The sequence below is a fragment of the Heptranchias perlo genome, chromosome 9 (genome assembly GCF_035084215.1).
Source record: "Heptranchias perlo isolate sHepPer1 chromosome 9, sHepPer1.hap1, whole genome shotgun sequence".
In the NCBI taxonomy this organism is placed as follows: domain Eukaryota; kingdom Metazoa; phylum Chordata; class Chondrichthyes; order Hexanchiformes; family Hexanchidae; genus Heptranchias; species Heptranchias perlo.
In genome coordinates, this window is record NC_090333.1 from 36,265,151 (window position 1) to 36,281,851 (window position 16,701).

The window sequence follows — 16,701 nt, forward strand, 5'->3', positions numbered from 1 at the left end:
CTAATATTACAAATCTTGAGTTTTAAAGCCAGTTCTGATCTCTTGAGGTGGAAGTGCCTCCACTCCAGGACTTGAGCACTTGATCTATGCTGGCAGTTAAGTACAGTACTAAGGAAGTGCTGCATTGTCTGCGGTGCTATCTTTCAGATGAGACATTAAATCGAGACCCTTGCTGCCTGCTCAGGTGGGCCTAAAAGATCCCTTGACACTATTTGAAGATGAGCAGGAGAGTTCTCCGGGTGTCTTGGGCAATATTTCTCTCTTGCCCAACACCAAAACAGATTAACTGGCCATTTATCTAATCTATTTTTAGTAGGACCTTTCTGTATGCAAATTGGCTGTTGCGTTTCCTTACAAAATAGTAGTGACTACAGTTCAAAAGTAAGTTTGTAAAGTGCTTTGGGATGTCCTTAGGATGTCACAGGTGCTATATGATCATAACTTCTTCCTTTCTGTTTACTTTGATTCAGCAGTGGGACATTGTCTTTTCCCCATGTGCTAATTGTACAGAGGGTGAGAAAGTAGGCCAGCTGTAGTGTATTGTTAACGACACCAACAATAAGGCACTGCTATAGGATTAAAATTAAGACACTAAACAATTACATTTTGATAAAGCAATATGTTTTTCATTTGGGAATCTAATTTTGTGATGTCAATATTTTTTTTAAAAAGCAATACTTGAAATATTTAATTATTTTCTTTGGCAAAGAGCTTATATGCATACTATGATCAATATATTTGTGAATTATAGAGATATTGATATTTGCTTCGCATAACAAACTATTACCTGGGGCATAATTATTCTAGCCACTATTATTAAAACTATTGTTTTTGCCTTTACCAGATTGCTGTGACACACTGCCCTCCTCCTCTTCCTGCCTCTGCGTCAATATTTCCACTCGCACTCATTCAGCCACAACACCTGCTCCCAATCCTGGGACAGGTCACATCTGTCGCATGTTTAACATCACTCCCCCCCCCCCCCCACCCCCCCCCCCCCCCATTTTGATCCAGAGTGTGAAAACTTGTTTCAATTCGGTCCTTGACAGCCATTAGCAAGTGAGCAAATGCAAAAAGTGAAATGTAGCTGATTATAGAAATGATAAGAAACTGAGGCAGAGGCAGAATTTCATAAGGTTGTTTAGAAATCCCTGAACTTGATACCCACCTTCTCACCTACACACAGCCTACTTGCTTGGAATTTTGAGGGTATTTTTACTTTTCATTAGTAAAAATGTGAAATTCCAATTTTGTGCAGTTCTATTACTGCAGATTGTTACAGAGTAATATTGATCTGAATGTGTGTATCTGTCATGGATACACACATTGATCTGTCAGTGCTGTGTCAGACTATTTCATTGAGCCACAGAAAAGAACAGGTGAAGTGGCAAAATGTTTGATAGCTCAATACTCCTCATGCTATTACCATAGAAACTGTCTCCATGTACATTAACAACAGCAACAAACTTGGCTGCCACGGTAATATCGAGGCTGGTGGTGGAAATACAAATATGTAAACATTTTTTTTTTGTTTCCATTTCCAAAGTCATCCATTCTAAAACCTTTGTGGACAATCCAGTTTAAAATAGATACAAGCCTAATTTCCTGCCACCATCTTGGTATTTTGATTGACTGCTCTGAGCAGCAGCATTGACGACATGTAACCTTCTCAATGTGCTGATGTCTAAATGCCATGTGAATGGGAATATCTGACTTCAAATGAAAAATTTCAGATAGCGCTGTCCTTTAAGTGAGCTGGTGCATAATCCCTGTATGCTGCTGAGCTAGGAAGGGTGAGAGAAGTTATGAGCTTTTATCTTTTGTCTCAATACTAGGTTTTTTTTCTGTCAGTCTCCCAAAAATCAGTGTCAATGTAGGAGAGTTTGCAATAGGTTTGTATTTTGCTGTGAGATTTTACATGTCTTTGTATATTATTCTCATCATCACATTTGGACTTGTTTTGTGAATTGTTTCTGAAAGCATCTTCCTTGTGTGATTTTTGTGAGAATTGATCACTGTTCCTGTTTTGGATGGAGCAATGCTGGAGAGCGGAATGAGGCAGGTTTACAAACATACGAACAAACATACAGGAATAATGACAGACAGGAAAAGACCCTCTGGTCCATCCAGCCTGTCCCACACAATTGTGATACCTTGTGGCCTTGTACAACTTAAAATTGTGACCCCTGGTCCTCCCTAAAGTATGTAATTGGAACAAACTGTCAACTGGAACACAATTTATTCCTATCATCATATTATAAACCTCAATCAGATCACCCCTAAGTCTACGCTCCTCTAAAGTGTACAGTCCCAGATCTTTTACCCTATCTTGATAACTAAGATGCTTTAAGCTGGGAATTAATCTAGTGGCCCTCTTCTGCACCCTTTCCAAAGCCTCAATATCACCCACCATGTGAGGAGACCAAAACTGAACACAGTATTCCAAATGAGGCCTAACCAAGGTCTTGTATAAGCACAAAATATTATGCTTTGTCTCATAGTCAATTGTCCTATCAATGGACCCCAACACCCTATTTGCTCTAGCTATCACTTCACAGCATTGCACATGAACCTTTAGAGATCTATACACAAGAACGTCCAGATCTCTTTCTTTCTCCACCTGCTTTAACGCATTGCCCTGAAGGGTGTATGTATGTTGAGCATTTGTCCTGCCCACATGCATAACACTGCTACTTGCCACTTATGAGCCCAAGCTTGGATGTTGTCCAGGTCTTGCTGCATGCGGGCACGGACTGCTTCATTATCTGAGGGGTTGCGAATGGAACTGAACACTGTGCAATCATCAGCGAACATCCCCATTTCTGACATTATGATGGAGGGAAGGTCATTGATGAAGCAGCTGAAGATGATTGGGCCTAGGACACTGCCCTGAGGAACTCTGCAGCAATGTCCTGGGGCTGAGATGATTGGCTTCCAACAACCACTACCATCTTCCTTTGCGCTAGGTATGACTCCAGCCACTGGAGAGTTTCCCTCCTGATTCCCATTGACTTCAATTTTACTAGGGCTCCTTGGTGCCACACTCGGTCAAATGCTGCCTTTATGTCAAAGGCAGTCACTCTCACCTCACCTCTGAAATTCAGCTCTTTTGTCCATGTTTGGACCAAAGCTGTAATGAGGTCTGGAGCCGAGTGGTCCTGGCGGAACCCAAACTGAGCATCGATGAGCAGGTTATTGGTGAGTAAGTGCCGCTTGATAGCACTGTCGACGACACCTTCCATCACTTTGCTGATGATTGAGAGTAGACTGATGGGGCGGTAGTTGGCCAGATTGGATTTGTCCTGCTTTTTGTGGACAGTTGTAAACAATTTTACAACACCAATTTATAGTCCACATGTATAAATGCGTAGGCTTCGAGGAGCTCCTGAACATTTACCTGAGGAAGGAGGAAGCCTCCGAAAGCTTGTGAATTTAAAATAAAATTGCTGGACTATAACTTGGTGTTGTAAAATTGTTTACAATTGTCAACCCCAGTCCATCACCGGCATCTCCACATTTTGTGGACAGGACATACCTGGGCAATTTTCCACATTGTTGGCTAATTGCCAGTGTTGCAGCTGTACTGGAACAGCTTGGTTAGAGGCGCAGTTAGTTCTGGAACACAAGTCTTCAGCACTACAGCCGGGATGTTGTCGGGGCCCATAGTCTTTGCTGTATCCAGTGCATTCAGCCGTTTCTTAATATCACGTGGAGTGAATCGAATTGGCTAAAGACTGGCTTCTGTGATTGTAGGGATATCGGGAGAAGGCAGAGATGGATCATCCACTCAGCATTTCTGGCTGAAGATGGTTGCAAACGCTTCAGCCTTGTCTTTTGCACTCATGTGCTGGGCTCTGCCATCATTGAGGATGGGGATGTTCACAGAGCCCCCTCCTCCCGTTCGTTGTTTAATTGACCACCACCATTCACGATTGGATGTGGCAGGACTGCAGAGCTTTGATCTGATCCGTTGGTTGTGGAATAGCTTAGCTCTGTCTACCATCCCAAACCATCAACATCCTGGGGGTCACCATTGACCAGAAACTTAACTGGACCAGCCATATAAATACTGTGGCTACAAGAGCAGGTCAGAGGCTGGGTATTCTGCGGCGAGTGACTCACCTCCTGACTCCCCAAAGCCTTTCCACCATCTACAAGGCACAAGTCAGGAGTGTGATGGAATACTCTCCACTTGCCTGGATGAGTGCAGCTCCAACAACACTCAAGAAGCTCGACACCATCCAAGATAAAGCAGCCCGCTTGATTGGTACCCCATCCACCACCCTAAACATTCACTCCCTTCACCACCGGCGCACTGTGGCTGCAGTGTGCACCATCCACAGGATGCACTGCAGCAACTCGCCAAGGCTTCTTCGACAGCACCTCCCAAACCCGCGACCTCTACAACCTAGAAGGACAAGGGCAGCAGGCGCATGGGAACAACACCACCTGCACGTTCCCCTCCAAGTCACACACCATCCCGACTTGGAAATATATCGCCGTTCCTTCATTGTCGCTGGGTCAAAATCCTGGAACTCCCTTCCTAACAGCACTGTGGGAGAACCGTCACCACACGGACTGCAGCGGTTCAAGAAGGCGGCTCACCACCACCTTCTCGAGGGCAATTAGGGATGGGCAATAAATGCCGGCCTTGCCAGCGACGCCCACATCCCGTGAACGAATAAAAAATTTTTTTTAAAAATAGCATGTTGCTTCTGCTGTTTATCATGCATGTAGTCCTGTGTTGTAGCTTCATCAGGTTGGCACCTCGTTTTTCGGTACGCCTGGTGCTGCTCCTGGCATGCTCTTCTACACTCTTCATTGAACCAGGGTTGATCCCCTGGCTTGTTGGTAATGGTAGAGTGAGGAATATGCCAGGTCATGAGGTTACAGATTGTGGTGGAATACATTTCTGCTGCTGCTGATGGCCCACAGCGCCTCATGGATGCCCAGTTTTGTGCTGCTGGACCTGTTCTTAATCTATCCCATTTAGCATGGTGGTAGTGCCACACAACACGTTGGATGGCGTCCTCAGTGTGAAGGCAGGACTTCGTCTCCACAAGGACTGTGCGGTGGTCACTCCTATCAATACTGTCATGGACAGATGCATGTGCGACGGGTAGATTGGTGAGGATGAGGTCAAGTAGGTTTTCCCCTGATGTTGGTTCGCTCACCACCTGTCGCAAGCCCAGTCTGACAGCTGTGTCCTTCAGGACTTGGCCAGCTCAGTCAGTAGTGGTGCTACCGAGCCACTCTTGGTGATGGACATTGAAGTCCCCCACCCAGAGTACATTCTGTGCCCTTGCTACCCTCAGTGCTTCTTCCAAGTGGTGCTCAACATGGAGGAGGACTGATTCATCGGCTGAGGGAGGACGGTAAGTGGTAATCAGCAGGAGGTTTCCTTGCCCATGTTTGACCTGATGCCATGAGATTTCATGGGGTCCAGAGTCAATGTTGAGCACTCCCAGGGCCACTCCCTCCTGACTGTATATCACTGTACCGCCACCTCTGGTGGGTCTGTCCTACCGGTGGGACAGGACATACCCAGGGATGGTGATGGAAGAGTCTGGGATGTTGGCTGAAAAGTATGATTCTGTGAGCATGGCTTGGTTTGCCTTTGTCGTGTCCAGTGCCTAGTGGTCCAATGCTGGGTGGTCCATCCGGTTTTATTCTTATTGTGACTTTCTGTAGTGAGATTGTACAACTGAGTGGCTTGCTAGGCCATTTCACAGGGCGATTAAGAATCAATCACGTTGCAGTGGGTCTGGAGCCACATATAGGCCAGACCAGGTAAGGCCGGCAGGTTTCCTTCCCTAAAGGACATTAGTGAACCAGATGGGTTTTTACGACAACCTGGTAGTTTCATGGTCACCATTACTGATACTAGTTTTTTTTAATTCCAGATTTTATTTAATTAATTGAATTTAAATTCCCCAACGTGGCGGGATTTGAACTCATGTCTCCGGATTATTAGTCCAGTGACATAACCACTATGCTACCATACCCAGTATAAATTCCCGAAATCGGCTGTGATATCGGAAGGAGTCTGAAGGAAAGGCTGGTGCACTGCAAGGAGATGTCAAACAAAAGAGCAGAGGAAAAGTGACCTCAACTTGTGCCAAGGTTAAATTTTGGTGGTTCTATGTCTAAGCAGATGGCTGCTGTTGTTTACCACCTGGGCTAACGCAATTGTGTGTAACCTGTGGAAACTAAATAACATTTTTGTTGGGTTTGGATTAAATGGTACTTTTAATATACTTGGTGACATGAAGCATTCACATCTTTTTCAGGGTTTGACAGCCCCTTGTTATGTAGAGTGGCTCGGGCTTTCTACAGATCAGACTTAACTGGCTGATCGTAAGTGGGCAGACAGTCCCATTTGCCAAAAGTGTGCACTACTGACCCTGCGGTGTATTCTGGGGTCAACTAATTTTAATATCAATTGGTGGACTCCTGTCAGAGTTCCGTCCGTCTTTGGCCAGGAGCATTCAGTGGGGTGGTAACTTGTGGCTGGGAGAGCTATTTTAAATGTTTGTGGGCAGAAGAGCCAACAGCAGGCTAAGCAGCTAGGTGGAGAAGATGGCCGGCCAAAAGAGAGGTGGAAATGTGCCTGGAAATTTCACTGAGGTAGAGCTGGAGGAACGGCTGGTGGAAGAAGGGAGAGTTTGTTTGGAGAAAGGGATAAGCGAGCAATTTGGTCAATGGCAGCAGCGAACTGGAAAGAGGTGGCATTGGCTGTTGCCGTCTCCTCTAAAACTTAGTGCCATACGAAATAAAATTGAGTTTAAAAAGCAGAGGTAATGTTAAACCTATAAAAATCAAGTGATTAGGCCATAGTTACAAATAATGTGCACTGTTTTGGGTACCCTATTATAGAAAGGTCATGGAGAGGTTACGGAAAAGGTTCACAAAGATGATGCCAAGGATGAGAGACATTAATTATGAGGAGAGACTGGAGAAAATGAGGCTCTTTTTCATTAGAGCGTTGATTGTAGTTAGTGACTGTAAGGGGTATTTAGTTTAACCTACATTTTATTATATATCCAACTTCTTGTGACTATCTGTACTGAAAACAATCCAGACCAATACATTTCAGTGAACACTAGACCCAGAAGCAAAAATTGCACAAAAGTAGAGATTGAAGAACTGTATTTTAACTTCTTTTTTGAAAACTAACTGAAGTAGACAAAAAGGTGCTAATTAAATATCCAAAATAAACTTTGTCCTGGGGAAGTGCATGGATTATTTATATAACTCTATGTAAAATGTGCCTATATGCCTGAGGGAGCCATAACTAATGTGTTCCATCTGAGGGTGTAGGTATAGGAAGCGGTTTTATAGTTTGAGATTTTGATAAATGTCTTTAAGCTGATGTTTAATGATGGATGGAATCAGTAGTTGCACTGTGCTATTGTGTTTGGTCTGTATTTTCAGTGCATTGTGATTCATTAATTCATTCAGTTCTTCTAAATCCAAATAGTTTCTATCTATAATACTCAGGATTTGATGCATTTTAAGATTATTTTTATCTCTCTTTATAATCTGCTGCTGATGTGAACCATTTTTATTTTTAAACAGTCTGCCTTGAGCACCCGACCTGTAACCTCAAACTCGCCAGCAACCCTTCCACGCAAAACAGGTGACCGGTTTATCCCAACCAGGGCGAGTTCCAACTGGAGCATCAACTTTCATACCATAAATGTAAGAGAATGATAATACTATTTTTATTTTTTAAAAGTTACAATGATATAATCTTACCACTAACATGAGTGAAACAGCATCTTAAGTGATGTAAGTCAGTCTAGCAGACCCTATGTAAACTGATGATAAGGGTAAATTGGAAATCTCACTCCGGTCACAAGGTTATCATGTTTGTCCATCTTGAGTCTACTGTGCTTTAGTGAAACTTTCCACTTTGGATGGTTTGAGAAATGTCATTGCATGTGTTAATCAGATTTTAAGTTGGTGACACAGGAACCCGGAAAATCCTTTTTTTTTAAAAAAGAAAATTGACAATTTTTTGGTGACATTAAGTCTTGTGAGAACTTTTAATTAACATTGTAAAATCATTGAGAAATTCTGATTATTGCCTCAAAATTCAAGTATCATCGCTTCGTTGAAACTTTTCACAAATTGCATTGCAAAAGCTGCTGCAGACTCTGATTTCACCACAATTAATTTGTGTTGCTAAACATTCTTGCCTAGTGACCAAGCACCTTTAAGCCTTGTTGATAATTGCGATAACGTTTCTGCATCACTATTTAAAACACATAGTAATTTAGCTTCAAATGTTGCTGGAAAGTGTTACCTACTCTCTGGTTCCTTTATAGCTTTTGCTGATTCTCCTGTATCAATTGTTCACATTTAACGCACATGTTGGGATGTGCCTAGTGAGAGAGAGCATGTATCTGGAAAGGCACAAAGGTGGCACAGCAAGTTGGTGTACCAACCTATTGTGCCACAGTCTCCGTGTGATGATGGCAGGAGGGAAGGGGGAACAAGTCAGTCCTGTCACTCATTCCAAAATACCAATGAATGGGCAACCAGCATTCTATAGGAGGCTTACCTTTGTCACTGTTCATCAACACATTTGATCCCTTAAATTGAATTACAACCTTGCAACAAACACTCCAAGCTACCCATTCGTCTGTTAGTAATAATGTTCTGGCATTAACTATACTGCGTTAACATTTTTGACTAATTTGTGCAGTGTATTGTGGGGGGGGGGTTGAGAATGTTCACTCAGTAAAGAATTTGCTGTATTTTTGGCCTTTATCAGGAAAATGGAAAATCCCCCAACCAGAATCGAAAAGCAAAGGAAGCAAATTCTGATAATGGAAAAGGTACAGTACATGTCTGTCTTCTCTTTACCGTGAGGAAGTTAAATGTTGTTGCGTTTTTGAGTTTTTCTTTGGGTGACCCTGCTGTAAGGTGACCTCATGCCCCTATGACCCAGAGTGTATTATTACCTATTCAATATCTTGGTAACTGTAGCAAGACCCAGGAGTTGAATGGAGAAACCTTGCTTCTGTACTCTGGCTGACTGGAATATATCATGTAACATGACCTCCTCAGCTTTGGAAGATGGAGGGACAATCTGTGAATGTTGGAAGTTAACAATTTGTCCAGCTAGCTATTGTTGATAATGCTGGATAGAAAGACCCATGAGCCCATTGACCCTGCATTCAACAGATGATAGCATATTGAGCCCCCTTTTGTTTAACACGAACACACCACAGAGGCGTATTAATATTTTAGGCAAAACAGATTGCATTGCATATCCTCTGCAACTTGGAGGGGGGAAAAGCAGCTAGCAGTGATTGACTTTTAACCCTGTGTGTGCTGTGACCAGCAAGAAAAAAAAATCAAATGATTAAACCATCATAGACAAAAATAGTTCACTTTTGTCACAGTTGTATTATACTGTTAAAAAACATTGTTTTTTTTGTAATGTAATATGAGGGGCAAGATTTCCTCTGTGTGCTAGGTGTAACAAAGTCATAAACATGCTATTTATAAATGGGTTACATGTAATGCATAAAGGAGAGATTCCCCCTCGAAGTTTAAACTTTTCAGGAAGAGGATTATTTAAATCTTGTCCCATTAAGGCGGTGTGGTGACCCAGTTGTTGAGAGCTTGTTCCAAACCCAGCCAGTTACAATGCTGAGACCCTAGAATTAGCCTGGCTCCTTTGGGTACATTTTGTCCATCTGTATTATATTGTGCTTTTACATCTTGGGAAATGTCATTGCAAGCTTTGCCCAATTTTTAAACTGATGCTCATCACAGTGACATTTTGTAGAAATCCATCACTCTGATTTGCTAATGTGCAATGGATATGCTGGTGGCAGTTGGCCAGTATGAGAGAAAAATGGCAGCAAAATTAATCCTAAAACAAATTTGTGTATCAGTTATTCTTGTGTCCTTGGGCAGTTGTAACTCAATCAAATAAGATGACTGAAAAATTCTATGAATAGTATATAGAAACAGTTAATCGAACTGTCTGGCAAGGTGTCATGTATTTCAATATGCAGTCACTGTATATTAGACATTGAGATTTGCTGCAAGGAGGATGAATTCTTAAGGGAATTTGAACCTGCAAAACATTCTTCTCGACTTCCTTCACTAGCTCGGTTTTTCCAACTAGCGACGTTCCTATACTGAACTTGTTTCAAAGTTATTTTTAATCTAAGGTTGAATAGAAAGGCATAACTTCAGGATTAAAATCAACATTATGTACAGTAACTCTCTGCAATTTAGCCAGTGTTAAAAGAAATCCATCTTCACTGCTTTCTGTTCAAAGAAATCTGCCTCCGTCCGTTAGCTAATTGATACATTGTCAGATACTGATTAAGGAATGTCTCAAATATTCACACACAAACTGATTAGAGAATCGTAGAATGTTACAGCACAGGAACAAGCCATTTGGCCCAGCAAGGCATCCACATGAACTACCTATTCTAATCCTCACTCTCCTGCTTGGTTCCTATATCCTTTTAATATTCAACTTTTCAAACAACTGTCTAATTTTCTTTTTTAAAGTAATTTATGGACTTTCTTTCCAACAATGGTTTGTGGCAGAAAATTCCACATTCTAACCACCCTCTATGTAAAGACATTTTTCTAACTTCCCCTTTAATTATTTTCAAATTGTTTATCTTCATTTTTCTTCCCCCCCCACCAGAGTGTCATCTGCTACAATGCTATTCTGTTTGAGCAGAAAGGGTTACCATTGCATGAACATGCAGCTGGTCTGTGACCATAGAAACAGAATTGTGCACTTGAATGTCAATTACCCTGGCAGTTCCCATGATTCAGTCATCTTCCAGTAGTCAATGTGCCAACATTATTTTAAGGGCCCCAAAGGTTGCAGCGCTGGCTGACTGGGGCCCAGGAATATGCACTGCAGGAGTTGGTTGATGACATTCAAGGCCAAGACCTGAGGAGAGGCACAATTTGGTGCATGCTTCCACCAGTGGCGAGCTGAGCTCGGAGGAAACACGGGTGGAGAATCGAGGCGACAGTGTTGTAGCCTTATTTGTGACCAGCACTCCCAGTGAGCACGGCACCATATTGGAAGTACAGGATCACAACAGTTACCCGTCATAAGTATTTGTGGATGTTCAATCTCACAATTAGAACTTCTTTCTTCAGATTTTCACTTTCTGATGGATTTGATTTACCAGCCCCATCTCTCTTGGTGTCTGATCTGTCCCACAGTAAAGATAATACGACTGGATCAGACTCTCTGGCTATTGCATCCTCAATAGGTGATTCAGGAGTCCACACCTCATTTGCCTCTTTTGATGTTTCAACAGTTATGCAGTGCACCTTGTTCTGTTTGTTCCAAGTATGATCTTGGATACACTCCTTCCTTGATAGTATCATTTTATGTGTGTGGTGTAATTTCCAAGACCCACTTTATCATCAAATTTTAGTGCTGGAAATTTTGTTCTTTTGTCAAAATGATATTTTTACATGAGCTTGGTATGTTGTACTGTTTCTGACTTACAGCAATTCTTTGGTGGAAATGTTGGCTGTTATTCCCTTTCCCATGAGTAATTGCCTGCACTCTAACAGAATACTGTGGTAAACTGGATTCTCATATACATATGTCCCATGACTTCTTCATGACGTTCTTTGCAGTCTGTATGGACTCCTCCACTGGTCCATTTGACTGGGCGGGCCTAGACTTGAAGTTGTGTAAATGAAATCTCATTCTTTGGTAAACTGTCGGAACTTGGCACTTATAAACAGTGATTCATTGTAAATAAAGACTTCACTATTCCGTGTCTGGCAAAAAAAAAGCTCTCAAACAATTTATCACTGTCTTACTTGTGTAGTATGTATACCTCTGGTTACGCTGAATACTCATTAGTAACTATCGAGTAGTCCTTCTGCCATGTGAACGAATCCGTACTGACTTTCTGGTGTGGTGGTTCTATTTGTTGGTTTGGCCTCTATTTAAGCAGTGAACAATTTGCAATCAATTATTCTGGGCTAATGTATGACCTTGTATGCCTGTTTTTAAATTTCTATGATTCAAATAAATCTTTTGTTTATTTTGACTGGAGTTACAATTTCACTCCTTTTGTAAACTATTCCATCTATTACTGTTAACTCCTCTCCTTTGTTCTTCATCCTTTGGATGAGAAGTTAAAACTGAGTCCCATTTGCCTGTTCTAAAGATTCCCATGAAGATCCTAAAACACTGTTTAAAGAACAGTGAATTCTTCTGGTATTCTGTCCAGTATTCCTTCCTTAACCAACATAACCAAAAACAAATTAACCAGTCATTAATCTCGTTGCTGTTTATGGGACCTTGCTGTGCACAAAATGATTGTCCACATAACAGTATTGCATAATTTAATCAAATGTATGTGAGGTGTCTTGATAATCTGTCTTTTGATTACAGGCATTTTCACCCCTACACATCTCTTTAGTTTGTTCTTTTAAGGCTCCGGACACTCTGTATATCTGTACTGCTGTCTAACATCAGATTTTCCTCTCTGAGCAACCTTTCTCTGTGAAAATTATCTATTGTTATAGAAATTATTCTACTCTTTATTAGTCGTTCTCTGAATTCACAAAATCTGTGTCTTAATTTGAGTATATCACACAGTTGCATATTGATCAATAGCTTCTCCCCTTTTCTGCACAACAATAAAAAAATCTGTGCTTTAATATGTTACATTTTGAATTGCTCAAACTTACTTATTAGTACATCAGATTTTCTCCTCACAATTGAAATTACTATAAACATTTAGTGATTCTTCCCTAATAATGTAGAAAAATGAAAGCTTCCACCTTTTCGCCTTTCCAATAGACGCTACAAACAATTTTTAATACCTTTTTTGCCAGTTTTCTGCAGTGGAGAACATGGGCTGGAGCTTGCAACTTCATCGGTTATACTCTTATTTTTATTGCATAAGATTTCCCTTTTCTTTTACTTGCTATGATTATTTACTCTTGGTGTCTTTTCCCTATATCTGCCAGAAAGTCATTTTGAATTTTTTTCAGATTTCTTTGTAATTCAAGATTGAATAAAAAGGAATAACTTTACTAAGAATCATCGAAAGGTTACAGCACGAAGGAGGCCATTTGGCCCATCGAGTCTATGCCAGCTCTATGCAAGAGCAATCCAGCTAGTCCCACTCCTCCGCCCTATCCCCTTAGCCCTGCAATTTTTTTCTTTTCAAGTACTTATCCAGTTCCCTTTTCAAGGCCACTATTAAATCTGCCTCCACCACCCCCTCAGGCAGTGCATTCCAGATCATAACCATTTGCTGTGTGAAAAAGTTTTTCCTCATGTCACCTTTTAGTTCTTTTGCCAATCACCTTAAATCTATGTCCTCTGGTTCTTGACCCTTCCGCCAATGGGAACAGTTTCTCTCTATCTACTCTGTCTAGACCCTTCGTGATTTTTGAATACCTCTATCAAATCTCCTCTCAGCCTTCTCCGTTCCAAGGAGAACAATATTTCAAATATATCAAATATTATTTGGGTTTAAAAAATGTTTTATACTTAAGCTCTCAGCGGTTAAGCCTCTTGTAACTGAACTCTATCTTCAGTGTTCTCTAGCTACAGAAGTCTGCCTAAATCCACTTAGCTAATTGGTAGGACATCAAATATTAACATAGAGAAATGCCTCTAACTTATATAAGCACTCAAAATGAGATGTAATATTGAAAGTTAAGGAAAATTTATAAATGCTCGTACTATATCATTACACAAATGACCAGTAGATGTAAATATATGAGCAAAACATATGAAAATCAGTTTTCAAATTCATATATGTACCTGAATTGCACCTCAGTTCCTGCTTTTCTAAGCATCTTTTCTGAGCATCCATTTTTTTTTTGTACACTATTATAATAAGAACTGGTCAGCACACACCCAAGGTTATTTATTAGAGCTCCCTATCCTCTGAATCTTACTGAAAATTAGTGATGCTTTGATGGGTGTCACATATCAGAATTTTTTGACCATTTTGCCATTAAAAGGATTTTGAAATAAGTTACATTTTAAGTGCTGTGTTTTAAATCAAAGTGGATTCACACAGTTTTAAAATTCTTCTTACAGCCGTGTATGGCAGCCACTGAAGCAAAGACTTTGTTAGTGAGCCAGGTATTGAAGATGTGTATTAAAGCTGGACGGGCTAGTTTGTGGAACTTTGGTGTTCAGACAGTAAGAATCAGTTGACTCATCCCAGACTCATTGGCCTTGATTTTTACAGGGGGGTAGGGAGGGCGGGAAGGGTGCGCAGGAGCTCGGTAGCAGGCAATGAACCCGGCAAGGTCGAGGACAAGGAGGCCACCAGGCCAGCGGGCAGGAGTGGGAATCTCTCAGCAGGCGGACCCCTGGGAAGTATACCTGGCAGTCAGTGGGTGGAGGGGATTCCTTGGCTTCACAGTGGGAGGGACAGACCAGGGTTTCTTTTTAATGAAAGATCATGGGGATACCGGGCTGGGGATTCCATGAAGATCGGGGGATGCCAGGGTTGGGGAGCCCCAAGTACTCCTTGAGGGGCCTGTAGGGTGCACTCCCGCTCCTCCTGGCCCACAAGGAGTTCAAAGCCAGGCAAAGTTTTAAAACTATCCTGGGCCCCTTCTGGCCAGTTAGCACCTCCCACCTTGTTGCTGCTGCCGGGCAGCAGACAGTGCGGGCTCCCCGTGTAGACCTTAAAATTACATTGCGACACCAATGTTAAATTCAAGCTGTATTTTGAGCTTGTATCCACTGAGATGAAATGGAGTACAGTGCTCCTTTCAGTTGTAGCATTTCACAGTTGGAGGAGAGATCATCCCTTTTTGTCTGGATTGTGTTCAGATGCAGATTTCAAGAGATGAAAGAGTTAAAATGATGATCTGGAATGAATGTGTTGCTGATCTTCATGGTATATAAGGGATAGTTGTGATGCAGTAATGGCGTTTGTTCTGTCCAATGACAGATGGTGTAGCGTATGCTGCCTTGCTGAAGAATGAGCTACTGGGAGCAGGCATTGAAAAAGTGAGCGATCCTCAGACTGAGGATCGGAGATTCCAGATGCCAATGCAGGAGCGACGGAATCTATTCAGAGTAAGTGCCCAGTAAGAACAAACTGTCCAATAATGCAGTGGTTTACGGACTGGCTGAATTGGCTCCTTTTGTCTATAGTCAACTAGATTATACCATGCAAAATTGGAAAATGCTTTCCTGAATTGTAACACCATCGGTAGTAAAACCAGAGTCGAATAGGAAGACTGGCATTGCTTTCTCGGGAGTCAACATTAGTTCAGTTCTCTGACCCCTCCTGTATGCAACAGTTCTGTTACATACAGGAAATATTCTGGGAAGAAAATGACAAGTTTTTTCTTGTCTTTCAAACAATTAAAGGTTTATTCTAACACTTTCTTCTTTTTGAGAGCCCTTCAGTTACAATAATTTTAGATGCGACCCCTACAAATAATTACCTTCTGCTGCATGTTTCTTCTTCTTTTGCTTCTGAGATGGAAGGTTGTGGATTCAAGCCCCATTCCAGGACTTGAGCACATGACATAGTACTGCACGAACATATCAGTCTGAGGGAGTGCCGCATTGTCAGAGATGCTGTCCTTCAGATGAGATGTTCCAGTAGTTCAGGTCGATGCCAAGGATCCCTGGCACTATTTGAAAAAGAGGCAGGAATTTTCCCAATGTCCTGGGCAACATTCTTCCCTCAATCAGTGACATCAAAAATGATTAACTGGTTGTTCATCTCATTGCTTTGCACAAAATGGCTGCCTCATTTTGCCAAAAAACAATATTGATTGCATTTCAAAGTAATTCATTGTATGTCAGTTGCCTTGGGATGTTTCTGTAATGTCATGAGGTCCTACATAAATGTAAGTTCTTTCTCTTTCTTTTGATTTTTTTTCCCTATGGTTATTTAATCTCCAAAGCAAGGCAGGTAAGTTGAGATTACTCGATGGTGAAAATTGTACATGGGCCTTTTGAAAGTAGTGGGGTTGGTGGTCTTTTGTTATACACATTGGTGTGTTCGTGTATTTCTCTTGTGCTTTGGATTTGAAAAGCTTTTAAGAGTTTTCCATTTTCTTAACTGGGTACAAGTAACTGATTTTTTTTTAAAATAAACTATTGATTTGCATCAGGCTGTTAAAGATTACTGTGACCAAAGACAAAGTGGTCAAATATTTTTAATGTAATATTGATGGCTGATTAACAATGGTTCGTCATTAACATAGCACAAAACTAAAAATAACTGGATTAAATTCAGCAAACATTCCATTGTAATATATCTATCTCGTACAGGGATTTTATTCTATAATACGTTATTCCCCTTCACTGAGTGCTGTTGATTGTGGCAGAATGCAGCTTTAATTCCAAGTTTTAATCTAGCCTGTGTGTTCTCTTGTTTGCAGTATGCCTTGAGCACAAAGAGGTCTACTACTGAAAGTGGGAATGAGATTTCTCCATATTCATTGTCCCCCGTCAGCAATAAAAGGTAATTTGTGTCTAGCCAGGCCATTATTGACTTTGTTCAATAATTTTCATTTTTTTAAAAATAAAAAGTATGGAAGTTATAGATTAGCTTCTGGAATAAAAAGTATGTGTGTTCACTCAACTGACCTCTTCTCTTTGCCTCTAAGTTCCTACTAGTATGAAACTTTCATAGAATCTTACAGCACAGAAGGAGGCCATTCGGCCCTTCATGCCTGCTC

General features: G+C 41.3%; 1 protein-coding gene across 2 annotated transcripts in view; it reads left to right on the forward strand.

The window, feature by feature from the left end:
* LOC137325277 (fizzy-related protein homolog) overlaps nucleotides 1-16,701 on the forward strand; it is a 52,509-nt gene that overhangs the window by 11,589 nt on the left and 24,219 nt on the right. For both annotated transcript variants that reach the window (XM_067990177.1, XM_067990176.1), the window contains exons 3-6: nucleotides 7,579-7,701; nucleotides 8,780-8,843; nucleotides 14,952-15,079; nucleotides 16,402-16,484. In XM_067990177.1, coding sequence (XP_067846278.1) covers nucleotides 7,579-7,701; nucleotides 8,780-8,843; nucleotides 14,952-15,079; nucleotides 16,402-16,484 — 398 coding nt within the window. The remainder of the gene's footprint in view (nucleotides 1-7,578; nucleotides 7,702-8,779; nucleotides 8,844-14,951; nucleotides 15,080-16,401; nucleotides 16,485-16,701) is intronic.